Below are 23,244 nucleotides of genomic sequence, written 5' to 3' on the forward strand. Positions count from 1 at the left end.
ATAAACCTGGGAGTAACAGTATCTGCTACTTCCAAAATATAAATTCTATTTCCTTCGCCGTTTGCATTCCAGTTTGTCCCTTCCCTTGCCAAATTCCCACCCTTTGACACAGTTACTGCTGATTCACTAGGAGGCACTCTTCTGCCACAGTTACCCTGTTATACTCTATATTTTCCCATCTTTAAAATTCTCCTTGTTGAAATCAAGACTCATTGTACCATCTTGCACTCTTCGTTCCTTCTTTCACAGCAACTTCTTACCTCCCTTCCTCTTTTAACTATCAGGCATGCAAAACCCAAGCTTGTCACCTAATCACACCTTCCTCATTTATCTTGTCTTCTCTTTTACTCTAGTGATGTCTTGCACTAGGTCTTTGGCTCTACACCTGAGGTTCTCATTTGAAATGTGTGACTCCTACACACACACACACACACATATTCCTGCACTTACCCACATGCTTGCACGCAGACTCTTGTGCGTACTCGCACACTCGCACACACACATTCTCACACACACACGTACATTCACATTCACACACATGCACGCACACACACACTTGCACATACACACACAAACATACTTCTTTCTAGTGTCAGTTGATAAGTGCAGGAACTCTGACTGATGTTTAGATAAAGTAGATAATTAATGGTTAAAGGCCATAACAAAAACATTGCTGTGGTGTTTGGGATTGTTTATTGTTTGTTGTTGTTATTTTAGGTACAAGCAGCATCCTGGCAGGGGCCGTGATGGCAGCGCTGATTACAGCAGCTGGGAAGTCCTCCGACACCTCTTCCCTGATCCATGCTGTTCTTCACCTGGAGCAAATGCTGACGACAGGTAACCATAGGGACCATTCCAGATCCAAGATTGTCAAGAGAATTGATTTGGGCAAATGGTTTAAAGTAGTGAAGAAATCCAACTCCAGGAGACACAAGTTGACAATTAGGAAAAGGGAGGGGATTTAGAGAATATATTCATCCAGAGAGTTGTGGAACATGTTAAAAGCAAAATACTGCAGATGCTGGAAATCTGAAACAAAAACAAAAATAGCTGGAAAAACTCAGCAGGTCTGACAGCATCTGTGGTCTGTCTTCCTCTCCACAAACTCTGTCTTCCTCTCCACAGATGCTGTCAGACCTGCTGAGTTTTTCCAGTTATTTTTGTTTTTGTTGTGGAACAAGTTAGCTGGGGAGAGAAGTTGATGGGATCAAGAGACAATATGATGTAGATAATTTCACATTTTCCCATGTTATACTCTGTCTGCAACCTTATTTCCCTATCACTTATTTAGTCTGTATTCTCTTTGCAAGCTCTTTGTGTCCTCCTCACAGCTTACTTTCCCACCTAGCTTTGTATCATCAGCAAATTGGATACATACACTCGGTCCCTTCATCTAATTCGTTAATACAGAATCCCAGTAATAGCCTATTTATTCCCACGCTTTTTTCTGTCCATTAATCAATACTGAATTCATGCTAATATATTACCAGCAATCTCATTCTTCATGGGATATAATCCTCACCTACTGTCCATGAACGAGCGCTACCAACAGGAGCCATTAGATAGCGAATCTTATCCCATTCTAACCCAGGGGTGCTGAGGCCAATTATGTAATTGTACTTGCTGTCCAAGCAGAGATCATTAATATAAGTACAAAGTAGAGATAAAACCAGGCACCTTCTTGTCTGTGTGGCTTGATAATAGACTGCCCAGTGCCCCTGCACACATGGTCTCTGGTGTGTAGCCTGTCAAAGGGAAATGTATTTTACCGAGTTGCTCAATAATTTTAAATATAATGAGGATATCTGAAGGACTTTTCTAAGCTGGCAATTGTTGCTACTGTGTGATTAACCAAATGAGGATGTTCTTGTTGTGAAGTGGAGGGGAGGGCAGTCAGTGTTTCCCCTACCTGAGGAGTGTTCTGTTATAGTACAGTGCACCTGAAAACTGAGGGACTCTCAACCGCACCCTCCTCTCTCGATCTGCAGCTCTTTAAAACCCAAACTTGGTGCCATCTTACCATTTGTACCCTTTCAACCTGAATGTTATCCTGCATTATGGGTCTTTACTGAGGTCCCTTAATTAAAAAATAAATCTTGAGGCAAACCATTCCCCAAGGCAGGTAAAGCTCATTCTCACTGTGAAGATGGTTGAATGCCTCACGGTTGTCCACTGTTTGTTGAGAAAATTGAAGCCTCCAATGGCCTCATTGGCTGTTTAGCTGTGGCTCAATGGGCAGCACTCTCACCCCGAGTCAAAAGCCCCACTCAAGAGACATGAACCCCTCTTCTAGGCTGACATCTCAGCGAGCTACTGAGGAAATGCTGCATTGTCTTTCAGATGAGATGTTAAAACCAAGGTCCCCCTCTCAGGTGGAGATAAAAGATCCTGTGACACTACAGGAAGTGGAACAGGATAATTCTCCCCAGTTTCATGGCTGCGGGTAGTGAAGGAGGTGTTGGGGGTAATTGAGAAATAGACCAGAATTTTGAGGAGGGGAATTTGTGCGCAAATTAGTTCCTGTGTTTCCTACATTACAACAGTGACTACATTTCAAAAATACGACATTAGCTGTAAAGCTCTTTGGGATGCCCTGTTGTCATGAAAGGTTTCTGGATAGATGCAAGTCTTTCTTTGTCTTTATTAAAGTTCCACACTTTTCTAGGTGGAGGCTGGCAGGATCAAGTCGGGGGTCTGGTGCCTGGTATCAAGATCGGTCGGTCCAAACCCCAGTTGCCCCTGCGAGTAGACGTTGAGCGCATTGCAGTGACGGATGAATTTGTGAAGACCCTGAATGACCACCTGCTGCTGGTGTACACAGGGAAAACACGACTTGCACGTAACCTTCTACAGGTTAGGCCACTCGTCACATAATGTTGGTGCCTCAGGAGCAACCTGAGGTGACTTTATCAAGTCCCAAATGCTCCTCTATTGCAGGCGTAGCACAATACTTTTTGCCCTGAGAGAACTCAGCAGAAAATATCGTGGGAATCCTAAAATTACTGTTAGGGAATTAATTAAGTTCACAGAGATAGAATCTCCCAATTGTACATTTGAGCTGAACTATAACACCAGGAGTATCCCAGGTACAATTCTCATGCTGTGCTGAGTTGGCGTGGTGTGTAGCACTGTCACCTCTGAGTCAGAGATGATGGTCCTATTCCACGGGTTGAGCATAATCCACTTCTCTTAGCACTGCACTGCTAGAGGTGAATTCTTTCAAATGAGACATTAAATTGAGACTCTCTTAGGTGGATGTCAAAGATCCTTTGAGTTAGTTGATCTTCACAGGGAGGATATTCTAGGAACTTCATTGAGGCAACCCAACTCCTGTAGGACTCTGAGAGCTTATACAGAGAGACTTTCCACCCAATTCTGGCTGAACTCAAACTCAGATCTCAAAGCTGAGAGTGCTTCCCAAAAGTGTAAAATATGATTCTATTTGGGCTTTATAAATAGTGGCATAGAATACGAAAACAAGGAAGTTTTGATCAACCTGTGTAAAACACTGGTTCAGCCTCAACTGGAGTATTGTGTCCAGTTTAGGGCAACACAGTTCAAGAAAAATGTGAAGGCATTAGAGAGAGTGCAGAAAAGATTCATGAGAATGGTTCCAGATATGAGGAACTTTAGTTATGTGGATAGATTGGTGAAGTGGGGGCTGTTCTTCTTGGAGAAGAGAAGATTAAAGGAGATTTGATAGAGGTATTCAAAATCATGAGTTATCTGGATATAGTAGACAGGGAGAAAATGTTCCCATTGGCAGAAGGATCCAGAATCAGAGGATACCGATTTAAGGCAATTGACAATAGAAGCAATGGCACCATGGGGAAAATCATTTTTACATAGCAAGTGGTTAGAATCTGGAATGGCTGCCAGTGAGTATGGTGTAGGCAGATTCAGTCAAGAGGGAATTGGATAATTATCTGGAAAGAACATATTTGCAAGGCTATGGGAAAAAGTTGGGGAGTGGCACTAACTGAGTTGCTCTTGCAGAGAGCCAGCACAGACACGATGGGCCAAATGACCTCCTGTGCTGTAGCCATTCTATGATATATTGATGTTGTGGATACTGGGTCAATTGAAAATTCAAGACTGAGATCAATAGATTTCTTTTAGTAAGAGAACAAAGGTGGATAAATGGAGTTGAGATAGAAATCAGCCATGACCTGATTGGATTAAGGAAGAGGCTCAAGGTATTGAGTTGCCTACTGCTATTCCTATTTGGTTTCCTGGTTGATTTTTCTCTTACTTACAAAAACAAATGTCTAATATCCAAGTGACTCTCCATCCATATTGAGGTAAATGAGCTTGAGTGCTCGTAGCAAATCTTATCACATGTCAGATGTGTATGAAAGTAAAGACAGCAACCTGTGACTCACTCAATGAGGTTCCTTCCTGACCAGATTATTAGAAGGGACACCCCCATGACCTAAAATTAGAGGCAGACCGTTTAGGCCAAAATCAGGAAGCATGTTTTCACGCAATAGGTAATGAAACTGTAGGATTCTCTCCCCCAAAAGGCTGTGAATGCTGGGAGCGGATTAAAAGATTCTAGATAGTTCTTTGTTAGGCAAGGGCATCAAGGGAAATAAAAACAAGACAGGTAAACGGAGTTCAGGTACAGATCAGGCGTGGTCCAGTTGAATTGCAGATAGGTTCAAGGGGCTGAATGGCTTCCTACTGTCCTAGTCTGTACGGTACCATAATGGTTATGTTTCTGAACTAGTCATCTATACTGGATGAGTAACTAGTAAGTCTGGACAAATGATCCGGAGACATGGGGCTGAATTCAGCTCGGCTGGTGGGCATGATCGTAATCGGGCCTGGGAGTGGCCGGGAAACAGGCCCCTGACTGCGATCGGCCCACAACTGCAATTTCCCGCTGACAGGCCAATTAAGGCCCGCCCAGCGTGAAATGCAGCCTCCCAATGGTCGGGAAGGGCCAGACGAGGGCCTGTCAGCCACCGGGTCCAATGGCAACTCAGCGGCTAGTCTAAAAACGGCACAGGCAGCTCCATGAAGGCTTCCAGTGATGAAGCATGCAGTCTACGTTGCAGAGACAGTACTGAGGACCTCGGCAGCGGCTGGAGATGCCAGGCGGGAGGGCAGGTCAGGTGGGCACTCAGCCCCTCTTTTTTTGGACGAGCGCCTCATGGTCCTCCTGGAAGAGATGGCTGTCAGGAGGGACACCCTTGTACCAAGGGACAGAAGGAGGAGGCCACCCCACCACCCTTGATGAAGAAAGCCTAGGAGGAGTGGCAGCCCAGGTCAGCAGCCATGACATTGTGTGGCACACATGGGTGCAGTGCTGCAAGAGGTCCAATGACCTGCTATGCTCAGGAAGGGTGAGTACCATGTTGGCATGGATCAGCGTGGTGAACTGTTAAGGGCTGGTTGTCCCCACTCTGGGGGGTATTGTAGTGCACCTCATGAATGGTCCAGGCATTGGAAGTGCAACTTCAGAAGACCTATGGTCCTCTCTATCACTGCCCTTGTGGAGTCATGACCCCTATTATAATGCTGCTCTGCCTCTGTTTTTGGGTGGTGGAGAGGTATCATAAGCCACCTTTTCAATGGATAAACCTTGTTGCCCAGCAGCCAACCGAGCGGGAGCACTGAAGAGCCTGGCACATGGGAGTGTGTGAGGATGTAAATGTCATGGGACCTTGCACAGATTTGCAGAATATGTGTCTTGTGGTCACAAACTACCTGCATGTTATTGGAGTGGAATCTCTTCCTGTTGACGAAGGCATCTGGCTGACCCACTGGCGATTTGATGGCCACGTGTGCAGTCGATTGCACCCTGGATGCGGGGGAACTCAGCAATCGCTGCAACGCCTCTGGCCTTGTCTGTCCAGAAATGAATAAATGTCATGACCCCACTGAACAAAGCTTCTGTCACCAGCTTGTCACAAGTGTGGGCAGCTGATTGGGACACTCCACACAGATCCACCACTGAATTCTGGAAAGAGCCAGAGGCATAGAAGTTGAGGGCCACTGTGAACTTCAGAGCCACTGGCTTTGCGTGTCCACCCACTCAGTCAGAGGTGATCTCAGGCCCAATCATGTGACAAATGGAGGTTGCAGTCTCCCTGGAGAGGTGGAGCCTCCTTCAGCATTGCACCTCGGACTAGAGGTAACTGCATCGCCGCCTGTAAACCCTGGCAGCAAGACAGTGGTTTTTTGTGCGGCCCATTCTGCTTTGGTCTACCTGCTGGCCCTGCGCCCCTTGTGCCTGCACCTCTCCTCCCACAGGTTGCTCCCCTGGAAGCTGCATAGGGACACCTGGCCTCTTCTCCCTTCTGCCCCTCTCTTCTTCCTCAGAGGAGGTGCCACCAGCGGAGATCACAGCCCCAATTACCTGGATAAAAGAGGGCTGTCTGATACCTGGAAGGATCCACACAGTCAAAATCCTCCGGGGACCTTGGAGACACCAATAAGTCCTCACGTGCGGCCTGGAAATGTTAACAATGAAGCCCCAAACAGAGATGAAGCTGCAAGTACCAATAAGCAATCAGCAGCAAACTATCACCAAAACTCCTCATTACTCACACTGGCAATGCTGCTGACCCTTTTTATCCCGCCCGTGGATGAGGTTTTACAAAATGCCAGCTTCCTGCCTGCCCATTTTGCCCGTGTGACGAGCGCAAAATCACACAGGCGACGTGAAATCTTGGTCAATTGCCTTTTTAATGGCCTTAAGTGCCCTTTTAATTGATGGTGGGCGTGGCTCCGACACCCGCACCCATCTGCGGACCGCAATATCGCACGAGTGCGGGATGATGTCGGGATGCTCGCCCAACGTGATCTCACACGATTTCACGCCCAATCGAGTCGGGTGCGCACCCGCCCAATCAGCGTAAAATTCAGCTCATGAGTTAAAATCCCACCACAAAATTTAAATTTAGTTAATTTAATACATCTAGATTATTAAAAAATAGCTAGTATCAGTAATGGTAATTGTCTAAAAACCCATCAGGTTCAGTAATATCCTTTCGGGAAGGAAATCTGGCATCCTTACCCAGTCTGACCTATATGTGACTCTAGTCCAACAGCAATGTGGGTAATTCTTAACTGCCTCTGAAGTGACCAAGCAAATCGTTCAGTTGTATCAAAATAGCTTTGAAAAGCAATGAGAATAAACCAGACGGAGCACCCAGCATTGAACTGGGCACTTGAACATGACAAACGCACAACCAGACCCTGCAAATCCTCCTCACTAATGTCAGAGGATTTGTGCCAAAAATGGGGAAGCTGTCCCACAGACTAGTTAAGCAATAGCCTGACATAATCATACTCACCAAATCATACCTTGCAGCCAAGGTCCAAGACTCCTCCTGCATCCAGTGGTATTCACTCAGGGAGGAATGGCCCTGGGAGTCATGTACTCCAGACCCCATGAAGTTTCATGACACCAGGTCAAACATGGGCAACCTGCTCTTGATTACAACCTACCACCTCTCAACTGATGAATCGGTGCTCTTCCATGTTGAACAAGATAGCAGAAACAAGGACACAGAATGTACTTTGGGTGGGGCACTTCAATGCCCAAGACTGGCTCATTGCACCACTTCTGATCGAGCTGGCCAAGTCCTGAAGGACATATCTGCCAGACTGTGATATCTGCAGCAGGTGATGAGAGAACCAACAAGAGAGAAAAGCAGACATGACCAAGGCCTCATTGATCAACCTGTCACACAGGCATCTGTCCATGACAGTATTTGTAGGACTGCACAGTCCTTGTGGAGATGATAGAGTTTTGTGGGTCATGACCGCCGTGCTTATAGGAATAGATACAGAAAAACAACTTAAAACTGGGCACCCATGAGACATAGTGGGCCATCAGCAGCAGCAGAATTGTATCCAACCGCAATCTGTAATTTCACAGTCTGGCATATCCATTACCACCAAGCCAAGAGATCAACCCTGATTCAAAGAGGAGCATAGGAGGGCATATCAGGAGCAGCACCAAGCATACCTAAAAATGAGGTGCCAACCTGATGAAACTACAACAGGACATGCATGCTAAATAACAGAAGCAGTGTGCTATAAACTTAGCTGAGCGATCACACAACAAACTGATCAGGTCAAACTTCTGTCACATTAGTCATGAATGGTGGTGGACAATTAAACAACTAACTGGAGGAAGAGGCTGCATAAGTATTCAGAACCCAACACGTCAGTGCAAAAGATAAAGATAAAGCATTTGCAACAGTCTTCAGCCAGAAGTGCTAAGTGGATGATCAATGGAGGTCCCCAACATCACAGATGCCAGTCTTCAGCCAATTCGATTCACTCCATATGATATCAAGAAGCGGCTGGATGCTGCAAAGGCTATGGGCCCTGACAATATTCCGGCAATAGTACTGAAGAATTGTGCTCCAGAACAAGCTGCACCCCTAGCCAAGCTGTTCCAGTACAGCTACAACACTGGCATTTACTCTACAACGTGGAAAATTGTCCAGGTATGTCCTGTCCACAAAAAGTAGGACAAATCCAACCCGACCAGTTACCAACCCATCAGTCTACTGTCAATCAGCAGCAAAGTGATGGAAAATGTGGCCGACAATCTTATCAAGTGGCACTTACTCACTAATAACCTGCTCGCTGATGCTCAGCTTGATTTCCATCAGGACCACCTGATTGCAGCGTTGGTCCAAACAGGGACAAAAGAGCTGAATTCCAGAGGTGAGATGGGTGTGACTGTCCTTAACATCAAGGTAGCATTTGACCAAGTGTGACATATAGGACCCTAGCAAAATTGAAGTTGATGGGAATCCAGGCAAAACTTTCTCCTGGTTGGAGTTACTTCAGAGGCTGGAGATTTTGTGGTGAGTAACTCGCCTTCTGATTCCCCAAAGCCTGTCCAGCATCTACATGGCACAAATCAGGAGTGTGATAGAATACTGTCCATTTCCCTGCATGAGTACAGCTCCAACAACTCTCAAGAAGCTCAGCACTATTCAAGACAAAGTAGCCCACTTGATTGAAACGCCATCCACCACCCTCAACATTCATTTCCTCCACCACTGACACACAGTAGCAGCAGTGAGCACCATCTACAAGATGCACTGCAGCAACTTGCACGCCTCCTTTGACAGCACCTTCCAGACCCCTGACCTCCACCACCTAGGAGGTACAAGGACAGCAGACAAATGGGAACACAACCACTTGCAAGTTCCCCTCCAAGCCACTCACCATCCTGACTCGGAACTATATCGCCGTTCCTTCACTGTCGCTGGGTCAAAATTCTGGAATTCCCTTTCTAACAGCACTGTGCATGTACCTACACTGCAGCGGTTCAAGAAAACAGCTCACCACCACCTTCTCAAGGGCAATTAGGAATAAGCATTAAATGCTGACCTTCTGTGCATCAGCCATATCTGGTGAAGAGATAAAACATTTTGTTGAGGAAGTTCCACTGGAACGCTTTTCTCAGACAGAGGAAGTTGGAAAGAAGGTTGACTGGATACTCACAGCTTCCAGTCACCAGTGAGCGAGTGGCATCAGCAGAAGTCAGTGAACAGCTCCTGCTATTAGACCATTGGAAGCGAGCAATCAGAAAGAAGTACTGATCCCAGTTCCTGAAACTGTTTTGGTTGTTTTGCAGGATGTGCTGAGGAATTGGTACGCTAGACTGCCTAGTATTGTGGAGAACGCTGATGCATTGGTCAGGAACACAGAGGAATGTGCCCAAGCTTTTCTCAAAGGTAAGCAAGGCTGCAGAAGGACCAGCTGCCATCTGCACAATCACTGACTTTCCCTGTGGGAAAGGCACTACCTTGTGTAGTACAGACCAGAAAGCTGAAGGCAAGATTCCAGATAAAGCCACTTCCCACAGTGATACTAAATTACACAGACCAGGATGTCCCTGATTTAATCTCCGACCTGGACTGGGGTAGATTCAGTCTCGGGCCTGGGTGAGTAATTCTGCGGCAAGTAACTCACCGCCTGACTCCCCAAAGCCTTCACACCATCTACAACGCTCAAGTCAGGAGTGTGATGGAATACTCTCCACTTGTCTGGATGAGTGCAGCTCCAACAACATTCAAGTAGTTTAACACCATCCAGGACCAAGCAGCCCGCTTGACTGGCAGCCGACCTATCACTTTCAGCATTCACTCCCTCCACCTTCAGCATTCACTCCCTCCACCACCAAACACAGTGGCAGCAGTGTGTACAATCTACAAGATGCACTGCTGCAACTTACCAGGCTCCTTCAACAACACCTTCCAAACCCACAACCTCTACCACCTTGAAACACAAGGGCAGCAGCCAAATGGGAACACCACCACCTGCAACTTCCCATCCAAGCCACACACCATCCTGACATTGCCATTCCTTCACTGTGGCAGGGTCAAAATCATGGAACTTCTCCCTGACAGCACTGTGAGTGTACCTGTGCAACATGGCCTGCAGCAGTTCAAGAAGGTGGCTCACCACCACCTTTTTGAGGACAATTAAGGATGGTCAATAAAGGCAGCTACATCCACACCCAGTGAAAGAATAATAAAAAAACGGATTCAGACTCCAACCTGGACTGGGTTAGCTTCAGTCTCTGGCCTGGGCTGGGTTAGATTCAGACTCTGACCTGGAGTGGGTTAGATTCAGACTCTGGCCTGGGCTAGGTTAGGTTCAGACTCTGGCCTGGACTGCGTTAGATTCAAATTCTGGCCTGGATTGGGTTAGATTCAGACTCTGGTCTGGATTGTGTTAGATTCAGACTCTGATGTGGACTGGGTTGGATTCAGTCGCTGGTCTGGAGTAGGTTAGATTCATATTCTGGCCTGGACTGGATTAGATTCAGACTCTGGCCTGGATTGTGTTAGATTCAGACTCTGATGTGGACTGGGTTAGATTCAGTCACTGGTCTGGAGTAGGTTAGATTCAGACACTGGCCTGGACTGGGTTAGATTCAGGCTGTGATGTGGACTGGGTTAGATTCAGTCTCCTGGCTGGGCTGGGTTAATTTCAGACTCTGAACTGGGCTGGGTTAGATTCAGACTCTGGTTCTGCTAATTTAGCCCAGACAGTAGTCTTTCAGCCTTCATTAAGTGCTCTCAATTCAAATTAATTGATGGTTCTATTCCTCTTTTGCACTGGATTCCCACTTTGCCATTGTCACTTATCTTGTTCAATTGAAACTATTGAATAATTTTTAAAAACCCACTTTGAATGAATGTTATGATCGATGCAGTTGGTAAACCGGAGTTATTTAGAAATCCCAGAGGGAAACTTTAAACAATTGTCATAACCTATAATTTTAAATGTTATGTTTGAGATGAGACTCTAAATTCAGAAATCAGACCACCAGTTCTCAAGGTTCTACATTAAATTAAATGAAACATTTTATTAATTTACATAGGTTAAAATATATATACACATGGCTTCAAATTGCTACTATCATAACTTTTAACAAATTCCCAAACTAATCTCCATTAAGGCAACAGCAACCCATAGACTTAACCAAACACCAAGCAAAGCATTTTCACTTTACGAATTCAAAGTGAGGTTTTTTTCACTTTGGTTCCTGTGGAGCCAGTTGGAGGCTTACAGCTGACTTTTGATCTCACATTGCCTCTGCTCTACACACCTAAAATGGTTGTCTTGTTATACCTACCATTGCCCATTGAATGTAAATTCTCATTGCATGAACAACCTCTGAACGAAACCTCTCTAACAATAAAACCTCTTTCACAGTACCAATTTTATTAGTAATATAAACATATTGCTTGGTAGCTGCTAGATAGGTATCATTTTCACCCCACTTCTTGAATGCTCTATTCAAAAAATGCAAATGCACGCTATCTCTCTTATATCTCAAACTAGTACACATCAAAACATCCAGACTAGTTGGCTTTAATCCAATTAAGACACACCCACAGACTAAACCTTTATTTTAAAAGAAAAATACTTTCCAAAACCTGATAAACATTAATAGCTTCATGACAGTTACCAAGAGTAGACTGATTGGAGCTACAACTGGTCTTTGTTTCCCAAACTAAATAAATTTATTGTTTTTTTTTGCCTAATTGCTCTTCACTGACCCCTGCTGGAAAATGTGTGCATGGTCATTTGTTAAGGACAAGTTCCAACCACGACTCTGTAGGTCAACAGACTGCCTGATACTTCCTACTTGTGCTCAGAAATGAAGAATGGCCACTTGGGTAAGATACAGGTGGCTAGCCTGTGCCTGGGTATCCATAACTGAACCTCTGGTCTTCACGGCTTCGTGTCGCTATGGGCCAGTGACTTTACCCCAGATTAAGCTATCAATGGGGCTCAGTGTGCAATTGCCATTGTTACTACAGTTTATGCTGGTGTCAGCCTTGGCTTCCTGGCAGCAGATCACAGGCTCAAGCCCCATTCCAGAGACTTGAGCACATCATATAGACTGATACAGGACTGAGGGAGTACTGTGGGAGAGATGCTGTCTTTTGGATGAGACATTAAACTGAGGCTGGGTGGATGTAAAAGGTCCCATATCACTATTTCTAGGAGCTTACCGGTGTCCTGCTGAACATTTATCCTGCAAGCAATATCCCAAAACATTTATCTCATTGCTGTTTGTTGAATCTTGCTGGGTGCAAACTGCTGTGTTTTCTGAGACTACAACAGTAGTGACACTTCGGTAGTACCTCAGTAACTGTGAAGTGCTTCAGGATGTTCTGAGGATATAAGAAGTGCTACATAATTTTCTTTTAAATGCAGCTAGGGTCAGCAGCTATAGGAGAGGAAGAATCATTAAACTCATAGAATGGTTACAGTACAGATGGAGGCCATTCAGCCTGTCATTTCTATGCTGGCTCTCTGCAAGAGCAATTCAGTTAGTCCTGCTCCCCTGCCCTTTCCCTGCAGCCGCACAGATTTTATCCCTTCAGATAATTATCCAATTCCCTTTTGAAAGCCACAGTTGAATCTTCTCTCCCCACTGACACCCTCCCCCACCAAACACACTCTGAGACAGTGCATTCCAGATCCTAAACACTCATTGCGTAAAAATGTTTTTCCTCACGTTGCCTTTGGTTCTTTTGCCAATCAGTGTCCTCTGGTTCTTGATGCTTCCGCTAATGGGAATAGTATCTCCCTCTCTCTACTCTGTCCAGACCCCTCATGATTTTGAACATCTCAATCAAATCTCCTCTCAGCCTTCTCTTCTCTAAGGAAAACAATCCCCAGCTTCTCCAATCTATCCAGGAAACTGAAGTCTCTCATCCCTGGAAGATCTTTCATAAATCTTTTCTGCACCCTCTCCAGTGCCTTCATATCCTTCCAAAAGTGCAGTGCCCAGAATTAGACAAATCAGTATAGAGGTCGATCAGTGTTTTCTAAAGGTTCACTATAACTCCCTTGCATTTGTACTGTATGCCTCTGCTTATTAGGCCCAGGATCCAGTATGCCTTATTATCTAGTTTCTCAACTTGTCCTTCCACCTTCCACAATTTGTGCACATAAACCCCGGAGTCCGTCTACTCCTGCACACCTTTTAGAATTGTACCCTTTATGTTATATTGCCTTTCCACGTTCTTGCATCAAAATGTGTCACTTCACACTTCTCCACTAAATTTCATCTGTCACATGTCCAGCCACTCCACCAGCCCGTCTGTGTCCTTTTGAAGTCTTCTCTATCCTCCTCACAGTTCACAATACTTCCAAGTTCATGTTCAATATAGATAAAGAAAATAATTGGACTTAGTATGACCCCTAGGGAACCCCACAGCATACCTGTCTCCAGTCTAAAAAAAATTGGTCACCACTATGGCTAAACCCTGGTTTAACCCTCCTAATCTGTTCCTAAAGGGCGCAGTGCTAAACAAAAATTACTTTCCCATAAGAAACCATGTAATAAGGGTGCGTTACATTCCTGACCTGTAATGTTTACATTAAAAACTATTGGCTACCGTGAACCTAACTGGCCTGAAAATCCTCTTACTAATTAATAACTCTTACTAACTCAGTAACTCTAACTTGCCACTTCTGACTCCTGCTCACCGACACTCGCTCCCTCCCTCTTGTCGCTTCCTTCTCCTGATCCTCTCCCAACCCCTTCACTGCTTCCTTCTTGTCACCCCTCTCCTGAGCCCTCACAGCGAGAGGGGAGGAGGCAGCAAGTAGGCAACTACGTTACGAGCTCGACTGATTATCTTAAATTGGTTGTTAGTGTAGCTATTAATGCACTCAGGATTGTTCAACAAGTATTGCCCAATCATGGAATCACATCTAACAGTGGACGTTTGGTTTTGGGTTTTGAAAGTAGGGCTGCGACAGGATTGGGAGAGGGAAGTGGCAAGAGGAACGGTGAGGGGGATGGAGCGAGGTCAGTTGAAGGAAGCGGAGATCGAGAGGGCTGGGAGGAGAAAGAGGTGAGCGGGAGGGAGAAGCGAAGAGGAGAGGGGGCAGCAAGTGGGAGGGAGTCAGGCAGGGAAGCATCAAGCAAAGGGGTAAGGAAAGGGAAGCAGCGAGTGGGAAGGAGTGAGGGGCTCAGTTAAAGGAAGCAGTGAGCAGGGATCGGTAGAACAAAGAGGTGAGTGGGATGAAATGAGGGGTTGGGAGAAGGAAGCAGTGAGTGAGGGGGTCGGAAGAGGGGCAGCGAGTGAGAAGGAACAAAGGATCAGGAAAGGGGAGGCAAACAAGAAGGAGCGAGCAAGGCGGTGAGAGAGGCAGCAAGTGGGAGGGAGCAAGCAGTTGGGAGCAAGGAGGTCGGGATAGTGAACAAACAAGTGTGTTTACAAAAGCAAAATGAGCATGTGCAGTAACCACACTAAAACGAAAATGGAGGCAGCATTATTCAGGTAATTTACATTAGTTATTTACAAACCGTGCTAAAACAAAACAGGCTATTAGAACACGCTTTAAACAGGGTTATCTAAACACTATTTCCTATCATTCAGCAAATTTCAAATCCATGCTACCACTGTTCCTTTTACTTCATGGGTTTTAACTTTACTGACAAGCCTGTTATGTGGAACTTTATCAAATGCCTTTTGGAAGTCCATGTACACCACATCAATAGCATTACCCTGATCAACCCAGTCTGTCACCTTGTCAAAAAACTCAATCAAGTTAGTTAAATACTACTTAAAGAATTCAATACCAGCTTTCCTTAATTAACCCACATTCATCCAATTGGCATTTAACTTTGTCCCAGATAATTGTTGTTAAAAGCTTTCCCACCACCAAGGCTAAACTGACTAGCCTTTAGTTGCTGGGCTTATCTTTAATACCCTTGTTGAAAAAAGGTGCACTTTTGCAAGTCTCAAGTTCTCTGGCACCATCCCTGTATCTAAGAAGGATTGGAAGATTATGGCCATTCCTTCATAATTTCCACTCCTACATCCCTCAGTTTCCTCTGAATGCATCCCATCCAACCCTGGAGATATATCAACTTTAAGCACTGTCTTAATGCCTCTATCAACTTTCAGCCTATTCTGTGCCTCAACTATCTCCTCTTTCACTATGACTTTAGCTGTATCTTATTCCTTGTTAAGAATAGATACAACATATTAATTTATTCCCTCAGCTATGCCCTCTGCGTAAATCTCCTCTTTGGTTCCTAAAGGCCCCATCTCTCCTTCACTACCATTTTACTATTTGCATGCCTGTCGAAGACGGAGAGAAAATGTGTAATTTAAAATGAATAATCTGTGCATTTGACAGGTGACCTCTCCCAGATTGGCCAGTGCCTGAACACCTATTGGCAGCAGAAGAAGTACATGGCTCCTGGATGTGAGCCATCTGCCGTCCGACAGATAATGGCAGTCCTACGCCCCCACGTACACGGGCAGAGCTTGGCTGGGGCGGGTGGTGGTGGCTTCCTTTACCTCCTGACCAAGAAACCTCGACAGAAAGAGGCACTCGAGAGGATACTGAAAGCGAGTGAGGTAGACCCTCCCACATTGCACCATCACTTGTATCTCTGTTTCCCAATAAGCTCCGATCATAGTAGAATCCCAAAATACTTCAATCTTTTGAGAATTCAGTCACACATTCCCAATGCTAAGATGTTGGGATTCAGAGTGCAGGAATTTTGATGTGACCATTTACAGTAGGGTGATCTAAACCCAATCCACATATACTTTGATGAGAAAGATTGTAGATATTGTGGGATATAAGGGAGAGAGTGAAATTAATTTTTGCCATTGGTGCAAAATGGGCTCCAGCAAATCGGGAGCCTAATTTACTACCCAGCCTGATTTTTCATTGAAGTAGATCAATTTCACCCCAAGGCTTTGGGAATGCCATTGTTGAAGATACATCTACTGTTTTCTTTTAATGTGTGGGTTTTTCCCTCTCCCCAGTGATATCCCATACCCAAGTCAGACCAGGACACTGCTAAGCCCCAGTCTGCCTCACTAATGAGACCTGGTGGCAGACCTGTCACTGCAGGGGAATAGGATTCTTCCTACTTGTCTCCTGATAACTGACCAAGCGCTAGCAAGCTTTAGTGCCATGTTCTAGTAAACTGTTTAAACTCCAGCAGTACCCCTGTGCACACTAGGCGTCCATTAACCTTAGTCTTTACACAATTTGCAGCTTGGATAATGTGGGTCTGTCCCTCCATGGAGAGTCTGGCCCCTCTATACCAAACAAGCAACAGTTTATCCATGGAGATTCTCTGTAACTTAGTTTGCTGAATATCTGCAGTGGTGATGGTTTCTGTACATTCAGATCCCCAACTGCCCAAACAAAGGAAGGTATTAGATTTTTTTTGCTCCTGAAGGCATGGGCCCTGGCTGGAGACAGCTCTGAAGGTCTACAGATCTAGTACCTTGTCCAAGTCATGCGCAAACTCCAAGGTACAAGTTGGCAGGCTCCTCAACTGTGAGTGGCATCACAGCTGAGCCCGAACTTGTCCTCAACTGACCATTCAGAAATGTTGCACTTCCAATGACTGGATAGTGGCAGGAGTGGAACCCTGGTCAACTTTTCCTCTTCCCTAGTCTCCCTGCTGCTATCTTGGATAGACCACTTAACTCAGCATAATCTGGAATAGTCTGCTTTGAATGACTCAGTACCACATCAGGTGATGTCTTTACCACTGAGCCGTTGAGGCAATCTATGATTCTTGAACCTTTTATAGTCACTTTAAAGTTCCTTTCCCAATCCTCGACCCCTGTAATTCCTCTCTTCAGTTGGCTGATAGATGGTGTAAATTGGAAATATTCTCCCTGTTGCTGGCAGGGAAACATGACTCCTGACTTCACCACCTTCCTGTAGGGCAAAGACAACATGGATGGGGCAGCAGAAATTCACCAATGATACTGGAGCTAAAAAGGTTAAAGTATAAGGGCGAGACTAGACTTGTATTGCCTTGAGTATAGAGCATTGAGGGGTAATTGTGGGGTGATCAAATTGCAATTATGGGTTGATAGAGTGGATGGAGAGAAATGATTTCCTCTGGCAAGTGAGTCCAGAACAAATGGTCATAACCTTAAAATTAGAGCTAAACTGTTCAGGGGTAATAATCAGAAAGCATTTCTTCACAAAACAAAAGCGGAAATCTGGTACTCTATCCCCCCTAAAATACTGCAGATGCTGGAAACCTGAAGTCAAAACAGAAAGTGCTGGAAAAACTCAGCAGGTGTGTGTCAGTGTCTGTGTAGAAAGAAACAGAGTTAACGTTTCGAGTCGAATCAGAACTGACTCTTCTTGTGTCTTATTCGACTCAAAACGTTAACTCTGTTTCACCACAGATGCTGACAGACCTGCTGAGTTTTTCCAGCACGTTCTGTTTTGATCCCCCAAAAAATCTGTTGATGCTGGGAGTCAATTGTATATTTCAAAACAGACTGAAAGATTTTTTTGGGGTCAGAGAATTAAAGGTCATGGAACCAAGATGTGTAAATGGAGCTAAGATACAGATTGTTCATGATCTCATTAAATGGTGGAACAGACTTGAGGGGCTGAATGGCCTCCTCATGATCCTATGGAATTGATACGGGCATTGCCTGTAAAACAGAGCTGGAAGTGCAGGGGGAGCATCTCCCTGTGTAGTTAATAGAAAAGGTAATTTCCCATCTTTTAGGAGCTCTCTTGACCCGCTCTGTTAATTGGTGACACCCTTAATTTCCAGTGCGGTCCGCTCCTCACCCTTTCATACTGATACATTTGAATGGTTGCCCGGAAATTTCTAAAACATTACATAAATGCCAAAGCCTGTCTTTATAAAATAACCTGTGTTTCTCCACCTCCTCCTGCTCTCCAGCCAATTATCATTGAGGTTAAGAAGGGTCTCAGTGAATGTTTATCTTTGGCAAGAGAAATACCAGACTTTGTGTCAAGTTCCCTATCTCATCCCGGCCAAAATCCCAGTTCTCTCCAGGGAGCTATTAGTCTAGTGTTGGGAAGATGAGTGCAAGGTTATAACAGATCTGAATTCTGACCTTCTTACAGGGTTTGGGGAACTTCAATGTCCATGAGGTGGAAGTAGACGAGACTGGAATCGCTGTGCGTCTCAGTGAAACAGAAGGAGAATGAATCCTACACGGATTATTTAACACGCCAGCTCCTGCCTGATGAAATAACATTTGGTTAAACCAGAATCATGCACAAACCTTGGATTAATGCGGATAAATCAGAGAGGAATCACTGGGTATAATGATAACATTTAAGAGAATTTCGAATCATTTTGGTATTAACTTCTTTGACAGTAAAGTTTATTTTTGTGAAGCCAAGTGGATCCAAATGATTCCAGTATTACAGGCATCAAATCACATTGGCATTGACATGTAACAATTAATTCCTCAAAAATTCAGATGATATTGCGATTGACAGAATGATGTCTGAGTGATTGATTCACACTCCATGATTAGGTTGCTGCCTATGGTGGTACTTTGAAATTTTTTTAGTCAGTTGCTTTTCTTTGGAAGGGTGTGGGAAATTAGAACTTTTTCGTTACTATTATTCATTGGGCATCACAGGCAGGGTCAGCATTAATTGCCCATCCCTAGTTGCCCTGGTCGGATATAACATTGAAGTGGCCTAAGCAAACAACAAAGGGAAGTTAAGAGTCATCCACATTGATGTGAGACTGGAATCACATATATCACACATAAAAGCAGATAATCTGGTTATTATCAAATCACTGTTTGTGGGAGCTTGCTGTGTGCAAATTGCCTGCTGCATTTCCGACATTAAAAAAATTGGCTACACTTCAAAAGTGCTTCATTGGCTGTAAAGCATTTTGAGACATCTGTGGATCGTGAAAGGCACTATATAAATGCAAGTTTTTATTCTTTCATTATCTGTTATGAAGGCCACTGGGATTAGTATTGTATTGCTCTTGCAGAAGAGCCAGCACAAGCACAATGGGCCAAGTGGCCTTAGTATTGTTCTGTGGGATTGATGATTATCTACTGAGACTGTGATAATTGTGGCACAATTAAAATGACCAAATAAAGTGGTTTGATCACCTATTGACTGAAGATTTCTTTTGATAGTGAGATGATACTGTTAGCAGAGCAGAACTTAATATGATGCTAGCTCTCACACTCCCTAAGCAATAATTTAAAATTGTTCAAATGCCTTTTTTATTAAAACAAAAGCTATTTCCTTTTTTAGGAAAATTTAAAAGCTCTTCCCAGTATCAAGGGATTTACATGGACAGAAGCTTGCCACATCAAGTAAAATAACCATTCATCAATACAAAAACAGAATTACCTGGAAAAACTCAGCAGGTCTGGCAGCATCGGCGGAGAAGAAAAGAGTTGACGTTTCGAGCCCTCATGACCCTTCGACAGAACTGTCGAAGTTCTGTCGAAGGGTCATGAGGACTCGAAACGTCAACTCTTTTCTTCTCCGCCGATGCTGCCAGACCTGCTGAGTTTTTCCAGGTAATTCTGTTTTTGTTTTGGATTTCCAGCATCCGCAGTTTTTTTGTTTGTATTCATCACTACTCTGTTTCCTGTCTTTCAGCCAACTTCGTATTCACGCTGCCATTGTCACTTTTACTCCATGGGCTTCATCTTTGCTGACAAGGCTGTTATGTGACATTTTACCAAACACCTGTTGATCTACACAAAGTAAGAGCTCATGGTGTAAAGGGTAATATATTAGTGTGGAAAGGGCATCGGTTAGCTAACAGAAGCAGAGAGTTTTTTCAGGTTGGCAAGCTGTTACTAGTGGAGTGTCACAGGGATCAGTGCTGTGGCCTCAACTATTTACAATCTACATCAATAACTTGAATGAAGGGACCAAATGTATGATTGCTAAATTTGCTGATGACACAAAGGTCAGAAAGCAAGTTGTGAAGAGGACATAAAAGGTCTACAAAGGGATATAGATAGGTTTAAGTATGCAAAATATTTGGCAGATGGAGTATAATGTGAGAAAATGTGTACTTGTTCACTTGGCAGGAAGAATAGAAAAGCAGTATATTTAAATAGAGAGAGATTATAGAATATATGTCATAGAAGTCTACAGCACAGAAAAGGCCGTTCGGCCCATCGAGTCTGCACCAGTCAAACAAGTACCTAAATATTCTAATCCATTTTCCAGCACTAGGCCCATAGACTTGTATGCCATGGCAAGTGCACATCCAAATACTTCTTAAATGTTATGAGAGTTTCTGCCTCTTACCACCCATTCAGGCAGTGAGTTCCAGATTCCCAACAGCCTCTGGGTGAAAAAATTCTTCCTCACATCCCCTCTAAACCTCCTACCCCTTACCTTAAATCTATGCCCCCTGGTTATTGATCCCTCCAACAAGGGGAAAAATTCCTTCCAGTCTACCCTTTCTATGCCACTCATAATTTTATACACCTCAATCATGTCCCCCCTCAATCTCCTCTGCTCCAAGGAAAATAACCCCAGTCTATCCAATCTCTCCTCATAACTAAAACTCTCCAGCCCAGGCAACGTCTTGGTAAATCTCCTCTGCACTCTCTCAAGTGCAATCACATCCTTCCTATAATGTGGATTCCAGAACTGCACGCAATACTCTTAACTGTGTGGTACAGAGGGATCTAGGTGTCCTGGTCCATGAATTACAAAAAGTTACTATGTAGGAACAGCAAGTTTCTTAACATAATTTCTAAAAGCATCTCCACCTACAAGGTTAAATTGACTGGCCTGTAGTTGCTGAGTTTATCCTAACACCCCTTTTTGAACAAGGGTGTAATGTTTGCCTACGGAGGATTAGAAGATTATGGCCAGTGCCTCTGCAATTTCCACCCATATTTCCCTCATTATCCTCGGATGCATCCCATCCAGCTCTGGTGATTTTTCAACTTTAAGTTTGGCCAACCTAAGATAGAAATGGCAGAGTGCCCTCCACAGGGCATCTGGAATCTAGGGGCAGAATTTTGCCGTCGCCGTGTTGGGTGGGCCCAACACACTGACGAGGAAAATGACGCGTGATGACGTCGGGCGTGTGTCCTGACGTCAGTGTGCGTCATTTCGATATTTTGTTTGGCGGGCAGGCACCAGAGGCGGCTGCGCACCCGTCGAACTGTCAACGGCCTATTAAGTCCATTAACAAAGTAATTAAGCTTGTTAAGAATGCTGCCCATCCAACCTTAAGGTTGGGAGGGGGCAAGCGATAAGCCCAAGCGGCCTTCACATTTTTCACAAACCCTTATCCACAGGTTAGATTAGGTTTCCTGAAAGTTTTATAAAACAATTAAATTTTCCTAACTTCATAAACATGTCCCAGCTCATGTGACACTCACATGAGGGGACATGTTTAAATAAATTTTAACTTTATTTATTAAAAAGTTCTGTAACCCATTCAATCTCTCTGAGGCAGCTCTGTGCCTCAGGGAGATTGCTGCGCTCTTTCATGCACATGCGTGAAAGAGCACAGGCCCTGACTCTCCCTCCTTCCCCCGCCCGCACAGGTAGTGCTGAGCGCTACTGGCCGCGCATTATGCTGGACAGACCTTAATTGGCCTGCCTGCGTAAAATGGTGGCATACAGCCGATTGTGGCCCCCGCCCACCATAGGAAAAATTCTCCCCTAGGTGTACAGGCCAAACAAGAATGCATCTCATGGGTTGCCGAACTGCGGTTTGCAACCTTAATTGGGGTGACAGACACAGCAAATGAGATCGCAAGAAATAATTATATACAAACCATTCTAATATAGAAACAAGGAGGAGCAAATCGTTAATAGGCCGAGAAACTAGATGGGTAGAAAATAATAAAATCAAATTTTTCATTTCCCCAGGATACCAATTGCTACACAACTGTAGAGATCTCTCTCTCCATTGGACTCTAAAATAAACTCGTAGACTTTGTTCTGCAGGCAGGTCCGAGGGAAGGCCAGAGGTGCAGTTCACTTCAAGATTCATAGCAGTCTAAGCTCTCAAACTTTGCTGGGTTGTCTAGTAGTGGTACTGATTAGAAACACTCACCAAGAAATGGGAGATTGAAAATTGAATCGACCTGGATTTCTGTCCCTCACCTGCCAGTTTGATGGAGGCGTTAGTGATGAGCTCCAAGTCTCAGGCACCCTGTGTTGCCAAGTGTCTGTGGTGAAAGCAGGGAAGACAAGGGATGTAAATTTAAATTAAAAGGTACGGTTCCTGAACTGGAAATCTGGGGGAAATTAAACTGTTTTGTCTTTGCTGTATTGGTATCAGTGTGTGTGGCCTGAACTACGGTAAGATTTCGCAGTGAATTCCCTAGCCCTGAAATTAAACTGGTCATGCCAGTAGCTCCATAAGTGACCCTAACCCCACAGGGTGTACAAATTGTGAGTGGGCACAAGTCTTTCATGTGGAATCAAGGCATTGATAAAAGCAAATGACATACACCCTAATATAAATTGATACAATGCCCAGCAGGAAGGGAGGAAGAAAAAGTTGGGAAGAAAAATAGTTAGTTGGCAAGTTGGCATCTGGGGGTCATGTTAATTTCTCAAGCGTTATAATGGGTTGTATTGGGAAGCACTGGTCTATCTCCTTAACCAGACAGAAGGATCATCAAATTAACAGCACAAGGACTGAGAAAGAGCAAATTAGAGTGGGTGAATTTAATGTCAAATCAAGTACAGAAATAAATAATTGGAGAGAGAGAAATGACAAAAAAATCTAAAACCTGATGAAAAACCACACCTTAGTAATTAATTTTCAGTGCCAGAGAGGTAATTAATGCTCATCGTTAAAAACAGTACTTAGATTCAAATGACTTGACAACTTTCTGTTGTAAGTTTACTTTGTACCTATCGTAAAAGTACAGGAACTTCACACAGACAGCAAGATGCTATTCTCACAAAGCTAACTGAAAAGCAGAGCATCTCTGT

General features: G+C 44.4%; 1 protein-coding gene across 4 annotated transcripts in view; it reads left to right on the plus strand.

Annotated features, from left to right (window-relative positions):
- Nucleotides 1-19,416, plus strand: part of LOC121279952 (L-fucose kinase) — a 392,301-nt gene extending 372,885 nt beyond the window's left edge. For 3 of the 4 annotated variants that reach the window (XM_041191553.1, XM_041191550.1, XM_041191552.1), the window contains 5 exons: nucleotides 718-837; nucleotides 2,666-2,853; nucleotides 9,614-9,713; nucleotides 15,661-15,884; nucleotides 18,397-19,416. In XM_041191553.1, the coding sequence (XP_041047487.1) occupies nucleotides 718-837; nucleotides 2,666-2,853; nucleotides 9,614-9,713; nucleotides 15,661-15,884; nucleotides 18,397-18,480 (716 nt within the window). In that variant the 3' untranslated portion in view covers nucleotides 18,481-19,416. Of the gene's footprint in view, nucleotides 1-717; nucleotides 838-2,665; nucleotides 2,854-9,613; nucleotides 9,714-15,660; nucleotides 15,885-18,396 lie in introns of those variants that run through there. The other variant, XM_041191554.1, reaches the window with a different exon arrangement.
- Nucleotides 19,417-23,244: the final 3,828 nt, after the last annotated feature.

This window comes from Carcharodon carcharias, chromosome 7, assembly GCF_017639515.1.
Source record: "Carcharodon carcharias isolate sCarCar2 chromosome 7, sCarCar2.pri, whole genome shotgun sequence".
Classification (NCBI taxonomy): Eukaryota; Metazoa; Chordata; class Chondrichthyes; order Lamniformes; family Lamnidae; genus Carcharodon; species Carcharodon carcharias.